Source organism: Canis lupus, chromosome 26 (assembly GCF_048164855.1).
Source record: "Canis lupus baileyi chromosome 26, mCanLup2.hap1, whole genome shotgun sequence".
Taxonomy (NCBI): domain Eukaryota; kingdom Metazoa; phylum Chordata; class Mammalia; order Carnivora; family Canidae; genus Canis; species Canis lupus.
Window position 1 is genome coordinate 36,445,674 of NC_132863.1, and position 25,216 is coordinate 36,470,889.

A 25,216-nucleotide genomic window follows, 5' to 3' on the forward strand; every position below is an offset into this window, starting at 1 on the left:
CTTTATCAGCAATCTGAAAGTTTCCCCAAACACTTAATTTTCTCTTTACTCCTTCCTGCTGCCCTCATTAGCACCTCTGAGAGAAAGAAAAGAGGAGGTAAGGCTCAAATTGATCAAATCACTGATTCGTAGAAGTGTAACTTTTTCAGGTAAAAGGGTGCAATCACCAGGAGAAGTAATATTTGGAGCTAATCAGTGGAATTCAACACTCCATTACAATCCTTGGAAGAAGGTTAAGGGGATCAAGAGTTCTTCCATCCAAATAAAATGGTACAGAGGAAAGGCAGAGAAACCATCTAACTTGAGATGGGGCACAGGAAGTGAGGGAGGGTCTTTGGTCATCTCGGTAATTGTGGGCTACAACGGTGAGGTTCTTTGATGGAGGCCAACCTTTTCCAATGTACAAAGGTCCATAGGATGGAAGATGTATTCTGCATAGTCAGGATGCTGTTCCAATGGAACAGGCTTCTGGAATGCATCTGTCTATAAAAGAAAGAAAAGATGCTCACACACACCCACAGAAACACAAACCCCCATCATTACTGTGGAAAACCAAGCATTAATAGTAACAAAGTACTTTTAAAATGGAGACAACTTTTCCCACAGTACAGTTTCTAATGGTTTCCCCCAAAGAATTACCTTGGGGAGTACCAAGCTGGTTCAGCTTCAGGCTCTGCCTGGTTATCAATAATCATGGGGGGAGGGGAGACTCTTGTTTTGTTATCTGTTCTGTTTCCAATATATATTCAAATAGCAGGTCCTGTCTTCTTCTATAAAGATTGACCAGAACACACCATCAATCACCCCAGATATGAACTCTGAATAAGGCTTATTAATAAGGCTTACCTATGTCCTGCAAATACCCATAACCAAAACTGACAGTGAAATGTGGTCCTACCCAGAGAAGACACACTTAATAAAGTCCCTTTAAGTGCCAAGAAATATTTTACACTTGGGGGAAAACCAAGATAGTAAGATGCTGCTCCTCCGAGAAACCAAATTCCCCTCAACACAGGGACCATGTCAAACTTTTTCATCTTGAGCCATGTTCTTAAGCCCTCCCTGAAACAGCTCAAAATGCAAGGCCCAGTTTGTTGACAGATGTTTTTTACTTATCAATATATAAAAATCTACAAGATTTGGGGCCCCTGGCTGGCTCAGTGGGTGGAGCATGCAACTCTTGAGCTCAGGGTTATAAATTCAAGTCCCATATCAGGTACAAAGATTACTTAAAAATAAAATCTCAAAATCTTAAAATCAATCAACACCTAAAAGATTTAGTTAAACAACAAATGATAGCCAAGCATGGCATGTGAAAGGGCTACCACTTGTAGTCACTGGAGCCCTCTTTTACCGAGAAGGAAAGTATGTGGCTACAGCAAGTTACAAAGATGCTTCAGTATCATTGGTAACTTTCTGCCCTGATTGATTTTATATCAAACAATTTATGTGAGAAATTAAGGCCTTCTTCGACTTTTCTCCTTGGTTTATAATTCTACAGTGTTGACGACTCTACATGAGTCTGTTCTTTTTTGTACAACAGTCCTCAGCAGATATAATTTAGCCTATGGAAAAGCAGGAAGTAATTCCATGTCACTCAACATAAAAACAACTCTACAGTAAAAAAAAAAAAAAAAAAAAGAAAGAAAGAAAGAAAAAAGTTGTTTTTCTTTCCAAACTGAGGCTATCTATGCTTTTGCTTCCATTGACGGAGATTTTGTTACAGAGACAAATAGATTCCCAATTTAGCAACACCCAATTGGCATGCTCTGAATTTTTTTCGTGGTATCATATTTCAGAATATAATCTCAAAACAAAAGCTCGTTATTTTTTTTTAAGAAATTAAGCCAGAGTGTCTACTCAGTACCCTGAGGTTCTATATTGCTATATATTCTCTCAACTTAGAAAGCAGCAGACTCTAGAGAGTTTAACAAAAGGTCACCACTAGCCCATATGGTGCCTTTGTGCAAATCAGAAAGGGAAAACCCTACTCTCAAAGTTTCTCTAAATTGGTCTGTACGAAGAATGTCATGACACGTTGATTATATGGGCACAATGTATTATTTTTAAGAACAAGGCACTTTATGGTCATCCTCCTTAAAAATGCCACAAAAAAACTAAAACCACCATGGATATGATGTGACTGGGACTCTAGAGAGGGTAACCACTAGGAAACAGGGTGTGCCAGTGGAATATGGCAGTTCTGCTTTCACATCCAGATTACCTTTAAGGGACAAAGGCTGTCAACAAATTCCATTTCAAAATTGAAGGAATGAACCAACATCTCATCCTTTATGGGAGTCTCACGGGTTGAGTTTCACGTGGAGGTTCCATCATCAGACCTTAGTTATATGTAAAGTGGACTGTACACCACTCTCTCACTGAAATGGAATTTTATTAACTCCCATGGGAAGCAGCACAAAAACTCCTTACCCGGAGGGTCTGGGCATGAGGTTTCATACAACCAACCACAATTCTGAATCCCCACCAACTTTCTACTACTTCATGTCACTTCCCAATTAAACTCCTTGGGGACATGGAGTGTTCACTATAGAGAATTAACTGAATGTCATTGTACCTTATGCTTAATTTACAGGTTGTTGAGCCAGGCACATAAGAAGGCCCCAAGAGTAATGCCCAGGTGTCTGCAAAGCAAAGTGTACTCAAAACAAGAATGTTAACAGCAAAGAACAAAAGTCACTGTTTTCCATTTATGCTTCTACCAAGAGGAACATTCTTCTTACCCCTGGCTGTTTCATTTTCTGAATGGCAAACTTGAGGAGGTACGATAGCTGTTCAATGGTGAGCATTGTCATGGCTTTACTCTGAGTCTCGATGCATTCTGCTACTGTAATCTTCTACAAGTCAAAAATCACACAAACGTCCAGTTAGCAAAAAGTTAATATTCCCCCCGTACATAGTTCCCTTTCCTCCTAATTTCCAATAAGCTCAAAATAAAAAATCCTTTCAATCCAAAGGAGACTAGTTGTTCCACTTGAGAAGGACTCCAATCTAGCTGACAATACACTGAATCAGTGGATAAAAATGAAGAGGCACACCAATCCACTGATGACCTTATTTGGGTTTTTCCAAAAACTCATGAAGATGACAGATGCCTCTGAGAAACAGGCAGATAGGCAAGGACCTGAAAAATTGTCATGATGACAACTGTGGGTTTCAAGAATGGGATGTGAAAGGAAAGACCACTAATGGTTTTAGGGTGATCTCTGCACACAATGAATCAGTCACTTAACTTGCTTCTCTTAGCGTTCTGGGCTACCTTTCAGGAAACTGCCGAGCCATTAATGTCTCAATGACATCATTGATGGAAAAGGACAGTCTTCCCCGAAGAAGGAATTCAAGGGATGGTAGAGAGCTAAATATAAATATGACTTCATTCTCTGTCACCACGGATGTGAACCCACTCAGGACATTCTGGCAAACTACACAAGACGCATAGTCTAGCTATCGGTCTCCATGGGAAATAAATGTCATTTTGAAAAGGAAATTCCCATCAAAGAAGAGGCCCAGAGAAATGTCTGAAACCAGACTCTGCTATGTCAATCTGGTACCATATCCCAGAGCTTCAGGCTCCTTATGTAGCAGCAACACCAAAATAGCAAAGTCTGATGATGTCAGGAAACACTCTTTAACCATCTGTGTAGGGAGAGCTGAGAAAAGTTTTCTCCAATTAATCTTGATTTAGTTTCCATCCTTCATATCTCTGGATCCTCCAAAAGGAACTTTTAGATGTGTCTGGTTGGTTGTCGAGGAAAGGGCAACACATGAATTGCTCAGAAGCTGAAAACAGTATGTGACGCACATAGCTAACTCCTTAGCTACCCAAGCTGGAGACAGTCTTCCCAACTGACTGCATCGCCAATGCACCCCGGGAAGAAATTTGGGGCTCTACATCTTAGACACAGAACACCTGTCTGTTTGAATTATTGTTCATTTCCAGGAAACTATCCATGGTGAACACATTCACCTCTCCTCCATACCTGATCCCTTCCCTCCTGGCTGATAGTGCCTGGTTCTCATGATACAGACTGAAAATGCCAGACAAGCATTTTCAAGATTTTTCTTTTTTTTTTAATGCTTGAAGACTGGCCCAATCCTGACCAATGAGGCCAAGGGCAAGTCAGCTGGAGGCTGTAGTAGGGCAAAGTCCTCCTGTGTTTGACCAAAAAAGGGTTGTACAGAGAAACACTCTTAGAGGGATTTTTGTCTAGATACAAGTGATAAAAACCCCAGCCATCTTGCGGGCTTTGGGGGTGGGGGGGGAGCATTGCCTCAACAGGGAAACAGAAAGAGTCTGGCTGTGAACAAACTCTGGCCTGGCACTGTCTCTGGGTTCTTTCTATAGATGAGAATAAACTCCTATTGTTCTACCCTGCATCCATCGAATCCATCAAGATCTATTACTTGTAACAAAAGCCACTATCTTTTCTACAAAATCATTAAACAACTGGAAGGGTGGGTTAAGACAAAAAGAAACAGACGAAGACTTCGGTGCCCACATTAAATGTAACAGAACCTGGTAGAGCTCTGCAACAAGAGGGCATCGCTGAGCAAAGCACCTTATCTTTCTGTCTCAAGTATCCCAGAGAACCAGGAGCCATCTTTCACAACTTTAGGGGCAGAACACCATTAAAATATCATCATCATATCAATGTGATGTCTAATCTCTTTTTATATATTTATTTTTTTTCCTTTCCCAACACAAAAGCAGTACCACAGCCACCACCCTATAGCTTGCTTTTTTTCCTCACTAAAGACATTGGGGAGAACGTTTCATTCCATACACAAAAAGCTTTCTTGTTTGAGATCAAGTTCTAATATACCTTCGAACCCAAGTGACATTCCATGTTAAATGATTTTGTAGATGACATCATTTGCAGCATCTTGAAAAAGCCTTTGAATTGGAAGTTGCCAAGAATAGAAGACACCGCAGAATTGTGGACACAGTAATAATTGTTTTAATAAAAGGAAAACATTTAGGCTTTCCTACAAATGAGATACAACAGATGTTCTTCACTAAAGCCAGTGTGCTTCTGCTCAGGTTCTGTACCTGCAGCCCTCTCACCTACAGGAGGCATGACTCACTTTTTTTTTTTTTTTTTTGTAATTTATTTCTTCATGAGAGACACAGAGAGAGAGGCAGAGACATAGGCAGAGAGAGAAGCAGGCTCCATGCAGGGAGCCTGACGCGGGACTCGATCCGAGGACTCCAGGATCACAGCCCTGGGTGTGAACGCAAACACTCAACCGCTGTGCCACCCCTCACTCCTCCTCTTCTTCTTGAGGTTCTCAAAGCTTAGTGAGGCCTTCCCGGGCCTCTTCTTATGAAAGGGAAACAAACACCTTCCACCCAACTCCTCCTCTTCATTTTATTTGATTTTTGTCCTCTTCTCCTGAAAAGCATGAAATGCGTGCCTCTTTTTGTTCACTGTTGGATCCCCAGCACCTAACAGGCACTCGAGAAACTGTTGTGTCATGAATGAAAGCATCAGATGACAACCACATGGAGCACACAACCCAAATTGGTCTTCTCCGCTCGGGCTACCGCCGATGAGTCAATGATGCAGCAGGAGACAATATCCAAGAAGAGGAAAAACAGCATGCGATCTTTTCAACATATGTGAACTGTTAACAGTTTATAAAGTTAACTTCTGAAATGTTCATTACAGGAGAATGAGAGAAGGTTGCAGATCCCAGAGTGATCCAAAGACCCATGGAGAATCAAAACTCACACAGTGCAGTCTGAGTCTTTGAGATAGTTGCGGTGCTCAGGCACCTGCCAAAGCTGGTCCCAAAAGGGGGTGACCAGGAGAGAGCAAGTGGAAGGCAAGACTTTTTTTTTTTTTCCTGTATCTGGATTATTTGAAAATTTTAAAATAAAAGGAAGAAAGAGAAAGGAAAGGAAATGAAGCAGATAATGCATTCATTCGTCAGGAACTAACCTCACATTCAGGACAAAACCAGTCCCCCTCTGGTTCCGATGTCAGTCTCAGACACTTAGCGTGATAAACCCGGGGACAGAGCTCACAGCAAAGGACTTGGCCTTCCCGGTGACAAACCCAGCAGTAGAAATCATTCCGTCCATCCTGCGGTACAACATCAACAGGGTCTGTGGTGAGTGGCTGCTTCATATAGTAAAACGGACCATGTCTTAGTTCTGACTGAAATGTAGGCAAGAAAGACAGGTTTGGTTTCAAAACAAATGTGCATTCTCAAAAGGAATTTGAACAAATACATCAATAACAACAAAAGAAAAATCACAGCATTTCACACATTCATTAAAAATCTATCTTGGGTTACTCTACTAAATACAGAGTCTGCAGGTCATTAGATACTAAGATTTTTCTATCTTTATCTCTCTCTCTCTCTCTTCTATTTTCAGAAGCCATAGATTGAAAAGCTGGTGTCTAAGAATTAATAGGCTGCCCTCGCAGAATAGTTACAACGGCCACAACCCAGGCATACCCAGATTCAAATTTTAGCTCTACCAGCTGCATGACCCTGGACAAAACTCAACCTCTCAGCTTCAATTTTCTCATCTGTAAAATGGGGATAATAATACCTAACATCATGGCATTTGGGTTGGAATTAAGCAGGATGATATACCGTATGCATTTAACACGGTGCTGCCATTACTAATATAATTAAGAGACCAACATATGGAAGTCTAAACAAAACCAACAAGTGTGGCAATTTACCCTAGGATTCTTTCAACAGCAGGCTTTGGGAGAATAAATCAACTGGATTTGAGTCATTAAAAAAAAAAAAAAACTCTTTTTCAAGTCTACTAAAGTATTTGAGCCAACCAATGGCTTCTTAAAGCCATGATTCTCTAACATGGTAGGTTTTTGCAGAAGCACCAGATATCCTATTCAGAGCGACCAACAGCAGAAAGATGATACGAATGGCCAATTCACACCAGTGGCCAATTCGTGGGACTCAAAACCCCTTCTGACTCCAGAATATCAAGAGAAATGTTCCCCTAATGACACATTATAGAATCTAGCAAAGCCACATTCTGAACACAGAAGATTACTCAGAAGAAATTCATTAGGAAAATGTCTACAAACACAGTATTTAAGAAGTACTATAAGAAATTCTGGGGGAAAGGTGCTTGGTAGCTCAGTCAGTTAAGCTCAGTCTTGGCTCAGGTCATGATTTTAGGGTGGTGGGACCGAGCCTCATGTCGAGCTCCGTGCTCAGAGGGGAGTCTGCTCAGTATTCTCTCTCCCCTTCTCCCTCTGCCCCTCCCAGCCTCCCTCAAATAAATAATCTTTTTTAAAAGATTAAAAGAGATCTCTCTTTTAAAAGAAAGAAAAGAAAAAAGAAAAAGAAAGAAAGAGAAAGAGAAAAAGAAAAAGAAAAAGGAAGAGAAAGGGGAAGGGAAGGGAAGGGAAGGGAAGGGAAGGGAAGAAAAGGAAAAGGAAAAGGAAAAGGAAAAAGAAAGAAAAAGAAAAAGAAAAAGAAAAGGAATGAAATGAAATTCTGGAGGCAATTGGGTGGCTCAGTTGGTTAAACATTCAATTCTTGATCTCAGCTCAGGTCTTGATCTCAGAGTTGTGCATTCAAGCCCCAAGCTGGACTCCATGCTGGGCATGGAGCCTACTTAAAAATAATAAAGAAAGAAATTTTGGTGATAATCATCAAAATGACCCAGTAAGTAGCTGTGCGACCTTAAGAAAGCTACTCAACCCACAATGAGCCTCAATTCCATGGACAATAGCTCAGCCACAACCACAGTACCTATCTTTGACAATAAGCTTTTTTTTCCTGTCCTTCAGCAAAACATTTCGGTTTCCTCGACAAAGATCTCGTATGTTGGTTAAAGCTGCATAATTTTTGTTGGTACTATGAATGAAATCATTTTCTATCCTACTTTCTAAGTAGCTATTTGTTGGTACACAGAAATGTTGTTAGATTTTTGTTAATCCTGACCTAATATATAAAGAGTTCTAATAGTTTAGATTAAAAATATCTTGGGGATCCCTGGGTGGCGCAGCGGTTTAGCGCCTGCCTTTGGCCCAGGGCGCGATCCTGGCAGACCCAGGATCGAATCCCACATCGGGCTCTCGGTGCATGGAGCCTGCTTCTCCCTCTGCCTATGTCTCTGCCTCTCTCTCTCTCTGTGACTATCCTAAATAAAAAATAAAAAATAAAAAAATAAAAAAATAAAAATATCTTCTCTAGGCAAGATCAGTTTTGTCTGTTCATCTCTAGTATGTTTACACTTTTCTTTTCTCCTTATTTTAATGGGGCCCTTATTTTATCCTGGGACCTCCAGAATAATGGAAAAGAGCGGTCGAAATTACAAGCAGCCATGTCGTGTTCCCGGTTTTTATTATGAGGTTTTAATGTTCTCGACATGCCTATTTCTACACTCCTTTTTATCAAACCTCCCAGATGCTTCCTTAGCAGATCTTTGCTAATCCATTCTTCTAAGCCTCCCTACTCTCATTTCTACTGAGAAAACATCTAAGACTTTTAAGGGTGATTGCTAATTCTTGAGCCCAGTTATTTCCTTGGTTCAGCTGGATACAGCACTCTATACTTGGTTTCCAGGGAGTAACATCGTTACCATATTCCCTCCATGTTACAAGTTCAACATACTCTCCTACACACCATCTTCATTTTCTCCTCATAATCCCCCAGAGAGGTACTCAAGATAGACACTACTAGTCTTACTTGACAGATGAGAAAACTAGGTTAAAGCGACTCAAGCAGGAACTATTTCTAACCTGAGTGAGGTCTTCCAGAATGCTTTTGTGGCTTCTGCAACACAGCAGTAAGCCATAGTTCAGAGCCTGACTTCCTTTCAGCAAGTTAATAATAGGACAGGAAGAGCCAATCTAAACGAAACTGGAAGAATCGAAGAGGCCAGCTAATCTCCCTAACAACCCAGGTCTTTCCTGTAGAGTAGAAGCCATTTCTGAAGTTAAGCTTCCCCCCATGTCCTTGCCCCTACCCCACATCTGGCTGGGAACAGGGTGTTCCTGGGGGAGGGAGGGGTGCGTGCCAGGCTGCTCCCAACTCTCTTCAGGATATTCCCTCTTTCCTGAAGTAGTGGTTGTTGCTGCTGAGAACCAGCTGCCTGGTAACCTCCGTAGCCATCAGATACTTGCCTTATCTGCTGCTTGTAAGTGTTTCCTGCTCCATAAACATAGTCTGATAACAAATATAGAACATTTAAAAAAGGAAAAGCAAAATCATTCCAGGCAAAAGCAGTTAAGATTTTCTCCCCGCTATGTAGAAGGTGTGTTACCAGCCTGCTGGTAAGGCAAACAGGTTGCAACCTGTGTTATTATAGGCTGTGTGAGCAAGTGTTATTTCCCTGCTTCTCCCACAGGCTGACTGAACAAGAAAACAGGCAGGGCTCATTCATTCACTTCTCTAATACCTCTCAGCCTTATACCAGCAGCCAAAAGACTTATTCTGTAAAGGTTCCTACAAAGACAGTAAATAGCGGAGGGCTTTGAAGGTCCTGTGGTCCCTATTACAAGGACTCCAGTTAGCCACAGTAGCAAAAAAGCAACTAGAGACAATATGTAAATGAATGAATGTGCCAATAAAACTTTACTTACAAAAACAGGCTTTGGGCAGCACCTGGCTCCCAGGCTTTGTAGTCAGCAAACACCTCTCCTGCGTAAAGCAGAAAACGGGTGCTCCGGCTGTGTGTGAGCACAGGCTACATGTGTGCAAAACGGGGAAACCACAGATTCAAACTCCTACATGGACCACAGAGGTAACATACATGAGCAAAAATACTCCATGTTCCAGCTCTTATTCTTCAGCATTTAAAGCACAAATACGGGCAGCCCGGGTGGCTCAGAGATTTAGGGCCGCCTTCCGCCCAGGGCCTGATCCTGGAGACCCGGGATCGAGTCCCACATCAGGGTCCCTGCATGGAGCCTGCTTCTCCCTCTGCCTGTGTGTCTCTGCCCCCCTCTCTCTCTCTCTCTCTCTCTCTCTCTCTCGCTCTCTGCCTCTCATGAATAAATAAAATCTTTTTTAAAAAATAATAAATAAATAAAGCACAAATACTGCAAAATATGCCTCCACTCTAAGAAAAACTGCCCAGCCCTGGAGCGTGAGGAATGTCACTGGCATCCAGCCTGGACGCTGGCAAGACAACAAGGAGAGGCAGAACTTGGGGCCCATCTCAAGGGGCAGCCCCGGTTCAGCTCCAGCGATCGACACAGCTCGGCAGGTACACACACCCAGTGCTGCCAGAGCTCAGGGAGAGGCCAGCAAGCCTGCGACCCCCCAAATCATCTCAACGGTTAAAACACTGCCTCAAAAAAAAAAAAAAAAAAAAACACTGCCTCAGCCCAACAAGGGGCTTCTGTGGATATTTTTTTATTTTTAAGACAATGCACAGGCCCAACAAAATAAAAAATAAAAGCCAGCCCACCCATTTATGGTATATATATATATATACATATATATATATATATATATATATTCTGTACTCAGAGACAGCGAGGAGGAGCTGCATCATTTCTCTGCCATATTTGATCAAAGGTATAACATTGGCCATCCAATCTGTTAGCAGATTATTTCTCAATCTGTTAAGGAGGGGGAGGGGGAATCCTCCCAAAAGGAGTCTTCATAATCAAATGTCCTGAGACCTAAAAATTAGATTGGTGTTTTTCAGTAAAGTCCATAATAATGTCATGTGAGGGAAGATACTTCTTGGGCCATCTACTGCAGGATATTTGGCAACCTAGCCTTCCACAAAATGCCAGGAGCATCCTTCCAGGCCGTGGGATGTCTCCCCCCAACCCAATCCCAAGAAAAAGCACCTCCACATTTTCAAACCTTTCCTACAGCGTGAAACCATTCAGCCAAAAGGCTATAAAAATTAACTGTAAGCCTTAACTACATTTCTCCCCAAAAAAATTAAGTGTTTTTTTTTAAAGATTTATTTATTCATGATAGACATGGAGGGGGGCAGAGACACAGGCAGAGGGAGAAGCAGGCTCCATTCCGGGAGCCCGACATGGGACTCCAGGATTGTGCCCTGGGTCAAAGGCAGGCGCCAAACAATAAAAAGCGTGTTTTAAAGTTACTCTTACAACTACCCTAAAAGTACTCAATTCCTAATATATGAAAAATGGGTGAAATGGGGGCCAATCTTAAAAAGGTCAACCCCCATCTCTCTACTAGGTAATAAAAGGTCTCTACCCAAAATGGAAAAACATGGGGGGGTTTTTGTTTCTTTTTATAAGACCAGACTAGCTTTCTTTTTTGAACACAAAGAAGAAAATAAAGAAAAAAGAGAAGGGAGAAGAATCTTGACATATGCCAAAAATCAAAGGCACTTTGGTGCCTGAAAGAGCCAGAGGCAGAAGGAATGCACAAAGCAGGCAGGGTGTGACACTGGGGAGGGGTGGAAGTATGGAAAACTAGAGGACCCAGACCCTGTGTCTAAAGGGGCAGGCTCTACTCCACTCCAGCTATTGCCGGCTTTTTCTGAGTTTTTATAAGAACTCAAAAATACAAGTTGCTATTTGAAATCCCATGATCTTCAAATAATGGTGACTAAGAAATTATATTATTGGTAAAACCCAGCCCTTGCAGACCTACAATTTGCTTTTAATTCCATAATTTTGTAACGCTATAAAATTCTAAAAGAAAGAAAGAGAAAGGGGAAAGTGTCCAGAGGATTTTTTTTTTTTAAGGGATTTAAGTTCCCCTTAAGGAAAAACAGATTGTATGGGAGGGAGGCTGCCACTACTATGCAAATATTATATGCTAAAATGAATTATGGGGTCAAAGGTCAGGAATGTCATTTCTGTGCAGTTAGGTCTGTTTCTCCTTTGCCAGCTCCTGACTGTTCGGCCCCAGGGAGTTTTAGGTCTGAAAAACAAACCTACAATCAACCTTATGATGTTTCCAGTCCAAAACCCTATTTTACAAGGTAACTCAATCTCAAAGACAGGAAAAAAACTGACAAGATCCCAACGTGAATTTCCCAGATGCAGTGGAGCTAGAAAGAGCCCAATCTCTAGGTCAGGACTGCATTTTCTCTGGGCAACAGTCTTCTATCAATACTGAAGATGACAGATTATTCAGGGGTGTAACCATGCCCTGTGTCCAGCTACTCAGTCTCTCCTCTTTTCCACACCCAGAGTACAATATGTATTCATGAGCCCCCACCCTGTAGTGACAGCAGCCACCAAACACTGGCTACTTTCTGAGGCGGCTAATCCAAAGGGGGACACAGACTGACAAACATATCATTGTAGTCATGGGCCCTGAGTGTCACAGAAACAGTACTAACACATGGATGAGGAAAAGGAGAAGAAAATGCATGGACTACCCAAGCTGATTAGCTTCCAAAAAGAGAGGTACAAGTCAATTCCTTAAAAGATACGTAGAAACTCAAAACTGTGATGCATTTGTGCATACACAAGGGAGAGGACAAAGGACAAGGCTTTCTGCACAGAAGGGACACAACCTGCCTCATGTCTTCCAGTTACCTGGTAAGAAAAGGTTTGTCCAGGAAGTTAAATTACTAGCTAAATTAAGGTTTGGGGATTATCCGTGGCCTTCATTGGTATTTTGGGTTTTTTTGAGAGAGAGAATCTTTAGCAGGCTCCATACCCAGTGCAGAGCCCAAGGCAGGGCTCGATCCCACAATCCCGAGACCACAATCAAAACCGAAATCCAGAATCGGACACTTAACCAACTGAGTCACCCAGGCACCCCTTCACATCCCCCAGTCTTCATGCCCAGTAGCTATGGCATGCCTCCTGGGTGACAGGGATACGTCCTCAGCGCTTAAAGCCAGACATGCAGACCTAAGCTCAAATGCAGGTTCTGCTTCGCCCTGAGGCCTTGAGGAGACAACTTAACTTCTCTGAACCTCTCAGTTTTCATCTGTAAAGTGGACACAGTTACAGTCCTTTCCCACAGGATTATTATAAACATTAACACAGAAAAATGCTTTACAACAGGAAGTGACATGCTGTCAACCAACGGCTCTTAGTAGTATTAGTAGCTCTTAGTATTAGCTCTTAGTATTAGTATTAGTATTCACCAGCACTATCATATATATTGCTCAACCCTCCTAGAAATTTATTTAGGACCTGTTTCTTCTCTTTTAACAAGAGTCCCAACTCATTAGATTCCCAACTCATCAGATCTGGACTATCCAACACAGTAGCCATAAGCCAGAGGCAGCCACTTAAATTAAAATAAAAAATCCAGTTCCTCCAAGAAACAGACTCTTAAATATACAGAACAAACAAACTGATGGCTATCACAGAGGAGGTGATACACACAGGGGGCAGGGGGGACGGGGGTGGAGATCAAGGAGACCACCTCCTGTGATGGGCACGGGGTATTGTATGGAAGTGTTCAATCAGTATATTGTACACCTGAAACTAATATTACCCTGTATGTTAACTAATTGAAATTTAAATAAAAACTTTAGAAATTTTGGCTCAAAAAACCACAACTCAACCCCTTTGCCATCTGCAGGTGCTCAATGGCCACATGTGGCTTGTAGCTATCATCTCAAACAGCACAGATCTAGAACACTTCTATAGCTGTCATTTCATTATTTCACACATAGTTTTTGTGATTATTCCACTTAGTGTGGAGCCTGGCCTAATTTTTTATTATTATGACTGACATCATGTAGCTCGGTTTACCACCCCAACCCCGTGAAATTAGTAGTGGGACTATTATTCCCGTTTCAGTAGATGAGCAAACTAGGCAAAAAGAGGTTAACTTGCCCACAGCCACACAGCCAAGGCAGTGCTGGCATCTCGCTATATAATTTTGAGAATGGAAATAGATTAGTGTGCAGAAATGCACCCCTCTCCCAGTTCTGAGCATTTAACCGTTGCTAGGTTTCTTCCCATGAAAGCAACAACCTTGTGTTATTCCACCTCCAATCCCCAGGGCCCACTTCGGCACTCCGTAACACAAAAGATGGATGAATGCATCCCAAGGAATCTCTACTGAAATGCTAGCAGAACCACTGGGGCATCCTGTTTCCTCCAATGCCAGGAGATCTGACCTCACAGTCCACTAAAGCATCTCTCCTCTTTTCAAATCAGAAGAGAATCTATCTAGCCTGCATCAGAGAATTTTAAAGCTGGGTTTCTTAAGAGCTCAGACGGCTAATGGATTTTCCTTATCTAGTTGACAGGTCCTGGCTGCAGAAGGAGGATGGGATTCAAGAAGACACCCAAAGCCCCAGGGTCTATGCACAATGAGACAAAAGGGTGACCAATTATGGAAGAGGGCAGTGGGCAATAGGTAGAGTTGGCAGCTGTGTTACCACATTATTTTACAGATGAGAAAGCTGAGACCAGGAGGGAGCCTGCCTCCATCACGCAACCACCTCCAGGCAGAGCTCAGAACCATCCTACTGGCATGGCCTAGCAGGAAAAACTCAGGCCACTTGGGGAAACTGCCCTAGAGTGGGAAAAAAAAGAAAACCAAGGAAAATCCCCAAATCCTACAGCACGGTATCCTCAGCTCTTCTGGATCATTGCTCTGTCCCCCAAAACAGATCTAAAAAGCCACTGGAAATTTCTAGACTCATTTTGAGCTGCCCTTCTTGTCCTATACAAATGACAGCTGGAACAAGGCAGCTTGCTAAATGCCAATAACACCGGCTGTCAGAAACACCCAGAAAGCTGCAGCACTGCTCACTACAGCCTTCATCCTGCTGGTGTGGGCACCATCCCCAGTGGCCCTTTACCTGCTCCTTATTATTATTGTTCAGTAAGCCGGGTTTCTTTTTCTTTTTAATGGGGCTTGTGGATGTGTCCTGTGGCGAGTGGCCATTGGAAGAATGCGGAGGGCTGGGAAACTTTCTTTTCTGGGCTGTTCTCTCTGTGGAGCCAGGATCTGAAAGAGACACACAGGACCACATATTTTAAAGCAGTCAGGGAGGCCTAGGCCCCCCGGGGAGGGGGTGTGTGTGTGTGACACAACGCATTCTGTCCCCGGGCCCGATGCCACTGTAGTGTTGATCCTTCCGGAAATCCACTCACCCCATCTCTTCGGTTAACTGTCTCAAAGGTCAGACACTCTCTCTTCAGCCTAACACCACTTTTGTTAAAGTTTTAATTCACTGCCAGAAAATAAAAATTGAGATGCTTCACATAATCTGGACTTCTGGCTTCTCTTAAAAAACAAACAGAAAACAAAACACACCACAAATCTGAGCCTGCGTGGCCTTATGGCATCAGACAGATCTGAATACCAACCACTGGGCCATTTTTTAGTTGGAAATGTGCTCTCCATTTGCCAATATTCCCACCCTTCTCTCCTGTGTCCCAGTTGACCTGGTTATGACTCAGCCACCATGAGTTGTGTCACACAGATACCAGTACCGTCCTTATCCCAAAGAACTATTTCTTCTCCATACCCATGCTTCATGGCAACAGCAGGAAACCATGAGAGACAGGCCAAAAAGGCCACACACTTCAAGCAATCGAAGGAAGGCACACATACTTCTTTGTGGAAGATGACAACATTCACTGTGTTGTGCTTGTGACTTCTTTTCCAAAGGGACAGACACAAATGACATTCTCACTGATTCTCACCTGAGACATGCCAGCCCCATGCCTCCCCAACTGATTCATTCCTTCCCATGCTGACTCTTCTAGCATCTCATTTAAACACAGACACTTCCACCACCACCCAGCCTTCACCTGCAAGGCCTTGGATCCGTTCCATGCCCGGTGGCTATCTAATTAGCGTAGGGACGAAATAATGACACAGCGTGGTGTGCCTTACATTCTGAGAAAGAGAAGTTACAGTCCCGAGGAAAGACAGCTATGTAAAAGCAAAGGTGATGGGGTGAGATGTGAAATCCAGAAGGACGACTATCCCCAATGCTAACCTGACGATGCTCCTCCCCACTGTTTTTAACTTGTTGGCAAGCCCCAGCACGCAGGACACGCCGTGCGTCACCAACCTCCATGTGTGGACAGGGGCCACTGGGGCAGGTGAACATGGTTTGGTACAGACACACGCAAGGCCTCCTAGGGGTTTCCCTCCAACTGAAAGTCAGAGCATCTTCCAGGACATTCATTAAAGGAGACAGTGAAGGACTTCTGCAAAGGCTGATCCAGTCTCACCAGGCAATTTCAGAAAAATCCTGAGCAAGTGCTGCAGGTGCTGCACTGACCCATAGCCCTGAAAGGATATTAAATGCTAACTGCAGGCACCTTGAGGGAGAAGAAACCCCAGAGCTTGGATCATCCCACAGACTTCAAAATGGAGGCAGAGAGCCCAAAGGATGACCCAAAGGCACACCACAGCTAGTTAGGCAGGAAAATCCACCAAAAAGGTGCAGCCTGGGACTGGTGTTCCCCTAGAGAGAATCTCCTCTCTCCCATACCCAACAGAGGTCCTTAACCCACTCCACCCTCATAAGTGAAGACTCTCCATCTCCACCTTGTCTTTGACTCCATAATCTGCTCCTAGAAACACATGCTACAGATAAGAGTCACAGAGAGCAAAGCACCCCCAAGATGATTCAAATGAAGTACTGGGTGTTGTACCCACACCTGGAAAGGATTGAAATGTCCACAAACTGAGGAGTGATCTAGTAACATACCATAGCCATACAGTGGAATAATTTTTTTTTTTTTTGCATAATCTCTAAGCCCAATGTGGGGCTTGAACTCACAACCCCGAGATCAAGAGCCACATGGTAGAGCATGCTCTACCAACTGAGCCAGCCAGATGCCCTTCATACAGAATATTCTATGGTCATTAAAAATAAGAAGGCACCTCTATGCAAACAGATGCATGACTATCTCCACCCGTCGTATCGGGTTTAAAAAGCAACACACATTGAGCACCATTAACAGATTAACACACACACACACCAAAAATGATGTTATATATCTAAGTTGGCACAAGCCTAGAACATTCCCAGATGAACACAAAACTACTAAAAAGCTCTCTACGGGGACTAGCGGCTGCCTCGGGGGAGGAAAACATGCAGGCAGTGGGGGAAGGATTATTTTTCACGGTGTACCCTTGTGTACTTTATCTATCAGGAGCATAGACTACTTTATGAAAATAAATTTAAAGTGAGGTATTTGGGAGGTTCAGTTGCATGTAAAAAAGCAGCACGTGCAAATCAAACCCAGTAATTAGCAAATGGCAAAGGCCTGGTTCAGAATAAACAATGTCACCAGATGGACAAATTTGGGACCAATTACCACAGGCTTGGGGAGGGCAGGAAGACTCAAGTCTGGGAGTTGTTCAACGTGGAGCTGATAAACCCCAAATAACTCTGCTCAAGGATCAGAGTATGTGTGTTTAAGAAAGGTATTTTGGTTGGGGCACCTGGGTGGCTCAGCTGCTTAACATCCAACTCTTGATTTCAACTCCGGTCTTGATCTCAGGGCCATGTGAGTTCAAGCCCCATGTTGGACTCCACGCTGGGTGTGGAGCCTATTAAAATATAAGTAAAAAATTGGGGCACCTGGGTGGCTCAGTCGGTTACACATCTGCCTTCGGTTAAGCATCTGCCTTGGGCTCCAGTCATGATCTCAGGGTCCTAAGATAGAGCCCAGTGAGTCAGGCTCCCTGCCCAGCAGGGATCCTACTTCTCTTTCTCTCCCTCTGCCCCTCCGCTTGTTCATCCTCTCTCTCAGAGAAACAAATTAGACCTTTAAAAAAATAAAACTAAAAAACCACAAAGGTGTTTTCGAGGCCCCAAGGAAATGCATCCCAGAAGAAAGGGCATCTTGGCCAGCCCAAAATTGAAAGCAACTGGGCAAAGCTTTTGGTATTTATTATGTTTTGTTTTATTTGTGGATAGATTTTTTTTAAAGATTTTATTTCTTTTAAAGACTTATTTATTTGAGAGAAAGAGAGCACACCGCACCCAGTGGCAGGGCAGCAGAAAGGGGAGGCAGAGAGAGAGGGAGGGAGAACCCCAACCAGACCCTGTGCTGAGCATGGAGCACAATGTGGGGCTCGATCTCACGACCATGAGATCATGACCGGATCCAAAATCAAGAGTCAGATGCCCAACTCACTGAGCCACACAGGCGCCCCTGTGGGTAGATTTTTAAAGAAGAAAGTATAGGAGCAAAGACACACCAGCAGAAAAGTTAAGGGAACATTTCAGGACAACAAGCAAGTCATGTGTTTCCAAGTTTCTTAATGGAGCCCGCTGTATTTTGGAAGGGACAGCTTCCCTCATTGCAAGGAACACCTGGGCACACTCCCACTCGCTGCAAACAGAGCTCCCAAACACACTGATGACAAAAAGCACCCCCGCGTACTTCCCAAACATTCACAGAGGGGTGGGACTAGCCTCCTGGAGAATCATTGTGCTGGAATACAGAAATATGGTAGATGATCAACACAGCCTCGCCAACGCTTAGCCAGCCTCCAGGAGGCAGAAAGGACACCAGCCCCTCCCTGGACAGCATAAGTTACCCACTTGTGACTGAGACGCCCTGGGACGGTGGATCCCAAAAAGCAGTCTCCACACTAGTAGCAGTGGCACCACCTGGGAATTTGTAAGAAAGGCACAGTCTCAGACCCTACCCCAGAGCTACAGAATCAGAAACTATAGAATAGAGCCTGGCGATCTGCGGCTTAAGGAGCCCTCCAGAGAATTTGGATGCACACTGGTTTCAGATCCTCCAGGATGTGTGTTTAGGAGATGCAATCCCAGTTCCCAAGTGTTGAGAACCCCGTTCTACACTGAGAAGCCCATCTGCTCTCCTGCCCCACAGCCACCTGTGGGCTCGGTCTGGCGCTGTGAAGACAGAATGGAGCAAGGAGGCAAGGCAAGAGAATAAAACAGCTAAATAGGAGAAGATGCCAGGCCAGCCTCTCTACTTGTCAGGCTCCATCTGCAAAATAGGAGAAGAGATAAAAGGAACAGACCAGAATTTCTCATTTCGCATCCATGAAGGTGCTTCAGGGACCGACAATCTACAAGCCACAGTTCTGTACAAGGACACAATTTCCTGAGAAGAGAGCCATGCCTACATCACCTTGCCAAGGGCGTCATCAACTCCAAAGATTTAAAACTACAGAACGACAGGATCTAAAGGTGTCTTCTGAACTTTCAAATTCGTTATTCCGAGGAAAAGAGAGAAATATACACATAAGCAATATAAGCCACAGACAGCATTTTACCCAAGCAGGAAACCAAAGGGGAAACCAGGGTCCTGCTCAGAGACAGAGGGATCGGAGAGAAGGCTGTATGTACCTTAGAGGACCCCAACCTTCTAGTCCCAGCAAACCACGAAAACCCCAATTCTGTCCCTGGCTACCAACACACCAACTCCCTCTAGAGTTAATGAGAGATTGGCGGCTATGTCCAAGGGGCAGCAGTTTAACAGGTTCCAAGCAACAGACACATCTGTCAAAGGCACAGGCTTTCAGTGAGGCTCTTAAGGAGAAAAGTGAGAAATGCCAACTGGATTCACAGTCCTTCCAAAGCATGAGGGAGCAGGAGAGCATTCTGACTTAAAAACCTTCCCACTAAAAAAAAAAAAAAACCTTCCCACTCCCAGGCCTCAGGTGGGGACAGAATAGTGGGTGTGGACATCACTGCAGTCATGGCAACAAGGCTGCCTTAAGAACCGTTTCGTCCAGAAAGAAAGCTGAGTCAAGCTTTTTTTCATTTTTTAATGATTTAATTCTGACAAGGATTTATTGCTAAACACATCTATAAACTTGGAAGGATGACAAACAGCCACTGTAGACTGAATTACCAGGGAAATGGTTCACTCTTGATCTGAAAGTCCTCTCCGTGGGGTAGCAGGGGCCTGCAATTCTACTACTGCATCAGCCCACCAGTGACCCTCTGCCTCCTAACTCCCATCTCCCCCGAAAAATAAGTCTGGTTTTGAAGGAGTTAACATGGGCAAGGGAGGACAGCTCCTCCAAGCAAAGGACAGAGCAGTGACGCAGGAGAACAGCTTGGCATGGATCAGGAAACAGCAGAACTTTCCCCTCCTGTGACATTTCACTGAAATCTTAATAATACGGGAAGGCCTACTGGGTATTAGGAACATGTGATGAGATCCTTCTCCAACTCGTGTCTTGTGAACCACCAGGAATAATCCCACTCGGCCCTTCCTAGATGTCCCCTGACCTCAAGGACACCAAACTTAAAGATAACCCAGCCTCTTAGCTTTCCCAAGCCAGGAGTATTAACAGCTAAGGCTTTCTCTTAATACATACAACGTCGGGGGCCCTGTTCAAAATGCTTTTGGTATACTTCCGTCTAAGTCACTTGCCCAAGATGACACAAGTAGCAGGGCTGGGATCTGAACCCAGGCCATGTGACTAGGAGGCTCACACATGGCCTCAGGCCAGGGAGGGACTGTCAGTTTTACAGCAAGAGGGCCACATAACACAGGGTCTATGTTTAAGAGCACACTCTCATTTGGCCTTTTTCCCTCGGAAATACAGATGGTGGCCTGGGGGTTGGTGAGGTCGCTGTATTCCCCAGGAAGCACACTCACCTCCCAATGGTGGCACCAGAACATGGGCCGTGCCACAGAACAGGCTAGAGGCAGGGGGCCTGCTTGGTCATCTCTTCCCACGCCTCTCTCCCACACTCCCTTTTTTTTTTTTTAAGATTTTATTTATTCATGAGAGGCACGAGACAGACAGAGAGACACAGGCAGAAGGAGAAGCAGGCTCAATCCCAGGACCCTGGGATCACGCCCTGAGCCAAAGGTGGACGCTCAACCACTGAGCTGCCCAGTTACCCACACACACACCCTCCACGCTCCCTTCCAATCTCCATCCAAGCCTGCCAGACTCCGCCACTACAGGCACCCCACCCCCACCCACATCCGGCACCTGAGTCATGGCCTTCGACATTCTCCAGAGTTTGGGAAATGACACACCATGACAGAGAATTGTCTCCTTAGGAGAGGGAAAGGGCCCCAGCAGGACAGAAGGGCACTTCCCCAGAAGTATCACCCTGTGTGTTTCTGTGGGTGTTAAAATGTCCTTAATGCTGTGGACGGCCAGCCTGTGGGCCTGAATGAAAAGAAACCCCATCAACAAGCCGACAGGCATCGTGGATCACATAGGGTGGCCAACTGCCGGTTGTCCAGAGTCGGACAGTCTGACAACAATGCAGGACAAGCTGGCCACCCTGCACAGAAGCTGGAGCACATATGCTGATAAACCAGGTCACAGATGAAACAGGCAGGGTGTCACAGTGGTTAGGACCTCCATGCAGTGCAGCTTAAGGAAGCTACTTAACCTCTCTGTAACTCCGTCCTCTGCAGGATGGAGATCAGGGTACCTTGGGGAGTTACAAAAGGATTAAATGAGTTCAGTCATGGGAAGCTCTCAGCATAATGCCCACAAAGAGTAAGCGCTCCATAAATCATAGCTGTTTTTCCAAGCCCACAATCATCCCTCCTCCTCCTCCTCCACCTCCTCCTCCTCTTCCTCTTCCTTCCCCATGCCTCCGTTGCAAAATCAGGCCTAGTTTTCTCAGAGGAGCCTTCTTAAGGTCAGAGTTATGGAAACGCCGGCCGGCCCATAGAACGTGGAGACAGGAATGAGCTCGAGACAGGACTTCTGCATTTCAGACTGTGAGCAGTCCGGCTTGCCTCCCATCACCACGAACGAAGGCACGGTGGGCAGCAGGGGCCTGCGCTGGCTGGGGCTCCAGGGCAGTGGCACACAGCACTCACGGTCACTGCCAGCCCACGCCATAGCCTCCTTCAAACAGGACCACTCGCCACTCTCCTAGGAGCAGCAGAGCGCAGCACGGTTAATCATCTCAACGTGCTGTCCAAAGGCACAAGCAGGTACCCACACAGGCCTCCCTCCCCGGGAATCAGAGGGCCCTCATCTGCCAGTAAGGACATCATCATGAAACCAGAGCCTGGAATTTCCCTCAGGCCCAGAGCAGAAATGAGAATGGGGGAGCAAAGGGATGGGGCTGAGAAGGGGGCAGGATTTTTTCTTCCAGCAGATAATACCCAAGCCATGAGGAACACATGAGCGAAAAGGAATGATCTGGGCACACGCCGACCGTCTAGAACCACACCACCCCGAGGACAGGCTGCAGCCCGCCCGAGGGGCCTGCCGCAGCCTCCTCCAGAAGAGCCAGCCTTGTCAGGGGCCTCCCTGCCTGAGAAGGTGAACTTCTCACCCGGACCAGGAAAAGGTCTGGTATGGAAATAAGGCTGTGGAACAAAAGGGTCATTCTCAACTTGGGGGCGGGGGGGGGGGGGGGGGGGGGGGGAAATGTCACTGTTCCAGGATTCCCGAGCACCTCAGAGGCTAAGCAAGCGAGGGGCAGGTAACCCTGAAAAGGGGCGCTTACCTGCCATTGAGAAAGCTCTGCTGCTCACAGGGCCTCCCCTCTCTTTGAAAGAGAACTGAGGCTCTCACCCGGCAGACATTCCTGCTTCCGGATCCTCAGCAGCCTCTCCCAGGGGGAGGAGGAAGCAGCAAAGAGGACAGGCTAAGAGTCACCACTTACCAGGCCAGCCCCTGTCTTGTACGCACTAGGTGGCCCGGCTCGGGAAGGTCACCCTCACCTCTCCTCTCTGCAGTCGGGCAGTCTGAGGCAGGGGACGCGCCTCCATGTCCCCAGGCTCTCGGCTCTAATTTATCACCCTCGACAGCCAGCAGCCCGGCGAAGCCTCAGCACACTGCACCGAAGAGCCATTTGCTTCACCGGATGTGAATAAACGCAACAAACTGCCCTCGTCCTGCTGGCTGGTGTGAGAAGTCCAGAAGGGAGTGTGCTGGTTTGCGATGTGAAGGGGTTTTGAGCTTTTTTTTTATTTTCTAATAATTTTCAAATTAACCTTACTTCTGATATGCCTCTCCTTAGAAAGCCAAATTCCCGCTACGTGTCGGTGCATTTCTCCCTCTGAAGGTCCCTCCCTGAAAATCAGGCGGATTGAGGCGACTCAACAGCATTCGCATGGAAAAGGTGAACCTCCAAACTCCACAGGCAGGACAGAAATTGCCTCAATCCAGGGGAAAGAGGCTGATTTACAAATGAATTCAACTGTGTTGCCCTCAACAACTAGAGGCAGTCGCAACCACCCAGCCCCCTTCTCCCCCTCCGGGGGGATGAGGCCTTCTGGAAAAGGGACAACATCTCAACAGGAATTTCCTGGTTCAAGAATGCCAAGCTCTTTCAAATTTCACAAAAGCAAGGGGAGGCAGGGCCCAACCCCAGGCCAGAAACCACGGCACTCCACCCACCGCCTGAGCAGGCCCAGGCCCAAAAGGCTGCGTGCGCCCAACGTGTGTGCGTCTCGGGGGCCGTCAGCTATGCCAAGTCACCACAAAGACAGTGTGGAGGAACCGGTTGCCTTTGGCCTTTGCTACGTAGCTGGCTGCGCGGGGAGGGCTCGCGGGAGGAGTGGGTCCCCGTGGAGGAAACTATTTGCATTATTTATCCAGGCTGATCCCGGTCACTCCCAACCCCAGGCCCAGCTCAGGTTCTAAAAAGCTCAGGTGCTGGTGGGTGCTTGCAAAGGAGGGGAGGGGGCGTGGGACTGTGGCCATCAGAGAGCCAACTCAGAAATAAAAGGGTGACTCTGCCCCAGGGCAGCCAATGCGGACTAGCAGGCTTAGAGGAAGGAAGGGGAAATAAAGAGGCTCAGATGAAGGAAAGGGAGCCGCTGGTAACCAGGCGATGCTCCCCACACTGCCCTGGGCCGGCCTGGGTGTGGGGCCGACCTCTCAGGAAGTCACCTTGATAAAGATGAAAAGTGCTAGGACACTGGGGAAGGGTGGGGGACAGGCCCTCTAGAGTCAGCTCATTGTGGTCCTTTGACAAAGCAATGATTTCAGACCAGGTCGCATCTTATCGTAGGGAAGGTCACCTGGGTATCAGTGAGCCCACCCACTCCCTGCTCCCCAGCTCAGGAATGTACAGGACAGCCCACTGGCACAGCCAAGACAGCACGTCCTATGGAAGCCAAAGATGGGAAGAAGCAATTTCAGTGTCAGCACCAGGAGGCTAAAATGCAAAAAAACGCTCATGCAGCCATAAAATGGGACGAAGAAGAAATCTCATCTTTATGTGCTGGCAAAGAACAAAACCTAAGTGAAAAAATTTTGGCCAGAAATAGACCTGAGGGAAAGAAATTGGGGCTGTGTAGGCTCTGGGTTTGCAGAGGCCTGGAGAAACACCCAGGAAATCAGGAAACACTCCCGACTCCTCCTTCAGTTCCTTCTGACCGTGTTCGGGTATTTAACTCTTTAAAATATTTTTAAGTGGCTACAAGAAAACTGGAGCTCTCACTACAGGCCAGGGGCTGCATCTGCACCTCCAGCACCCAGCACGCAGGAGGCGCTCAGGGCTGGCCCAGCATTCATCAGGTGACACTTGCAGGGGGCTCAGGTGTTTAGAACAGCAGAAAGCCGTGATTCTCACCGGGTCTCCCCAGGAGACGCTCGGCAATGTCAAGAAACAATTTTTTGGTTGCCACAACTAGAAAAAGGAAGGTGGTGGGAGCCAGGCATGCTGCTGACCCTACAGTGCACAGAACAGTCCCAAAACGATCAGGCCCAAAAATGTCAGTAGAGCCGGGGTTGAGAAATCCTGGTGTAAAGAAGCTTCCAGTGAGCTGCCAGGCAAGCCCAACCTTGTGTAAATACACCACCCATGGAGGCATCTGTATCTATTAAAAAGGAAAATAATGCCTAATACTTCACCTGGTGGCCCTGACTGCACATTTCAAACAGAAGAAAACAAGAACCTGAGCGTCGACAAAGTCACTGAGCAACTAGTTACTAGACATCTAGCCTACCCAGGGAACTGTCAGGGGAAGGTCCCCGCCCTGGAGGAAAGACAGCCAGAGAAACCTATAATAATAGTAGCTGCCCTTTGCTGACCACTTATCTCTGAGGCACTGTTCTAAATGCAAGTGATCAATTTATTTACTCCTCACCAAGATTCTACAAGAAGGTAGATACTAAGTAGTCCCATTTTACTGATAAAGAAACTGAGGCCCAGGGCAGCCCGGGTGGCTCAGCGGTTTAGCACCACCTTGAGCCCAGGGCCTGATCCTGGAGACCTGGAATCGAGTCCCACATCAGACTCCCTACATAGAGCCTACTTCTCCCTCTGCCGGTGTCCCTGCCTCTCTCTCGCTCGCTCGCTTTCTGTGTCTCTCATGAATAAATAAATAAAATCTTTAAAAAAAAAAAAAAGAAAGAAAGAAACTGAGGCCCAGAGAAAAAA

The 25,216-nt window shown here is 45.6% G+C and overlaps 1 protein-coding gene across 24 annotated transcripts in view; it reads right to left on the reverse strand.

Moving 5' to 3' along the window:
- The window catches only part of ZMYND8 (zinc finger MYND-type containing 8), a 143,671-nt gene that overhangs the window by 73,727 nt on the left and 44,728 nt on the right, over window positions 1–25,216 (reverse strand). For 16 of the 24 annotated variants that reach the window (XM_072801332.1, XM_072801349.1, XM_072801347.1 and 13 more), the window contains 4 exons: window positions 14,738–14,886; window positions 5,964–6,182; window positions 2,745–2,858; window positions 391–483 (listed from right to left, as the gene is read on the reverse strand). In XM_072801332.1, the coding sequence (XP_072657433.1) occupies window positions 391–483; window positions 2,745–2,858; window positions 5,964–6,182; window positions 14,738–14,886 (575 nt within the window). The other 8 variants (XM_072801350.1, XM_072801348.1, XM_072801338.1 and 5 more) reach the window with 6 other exon arrangements.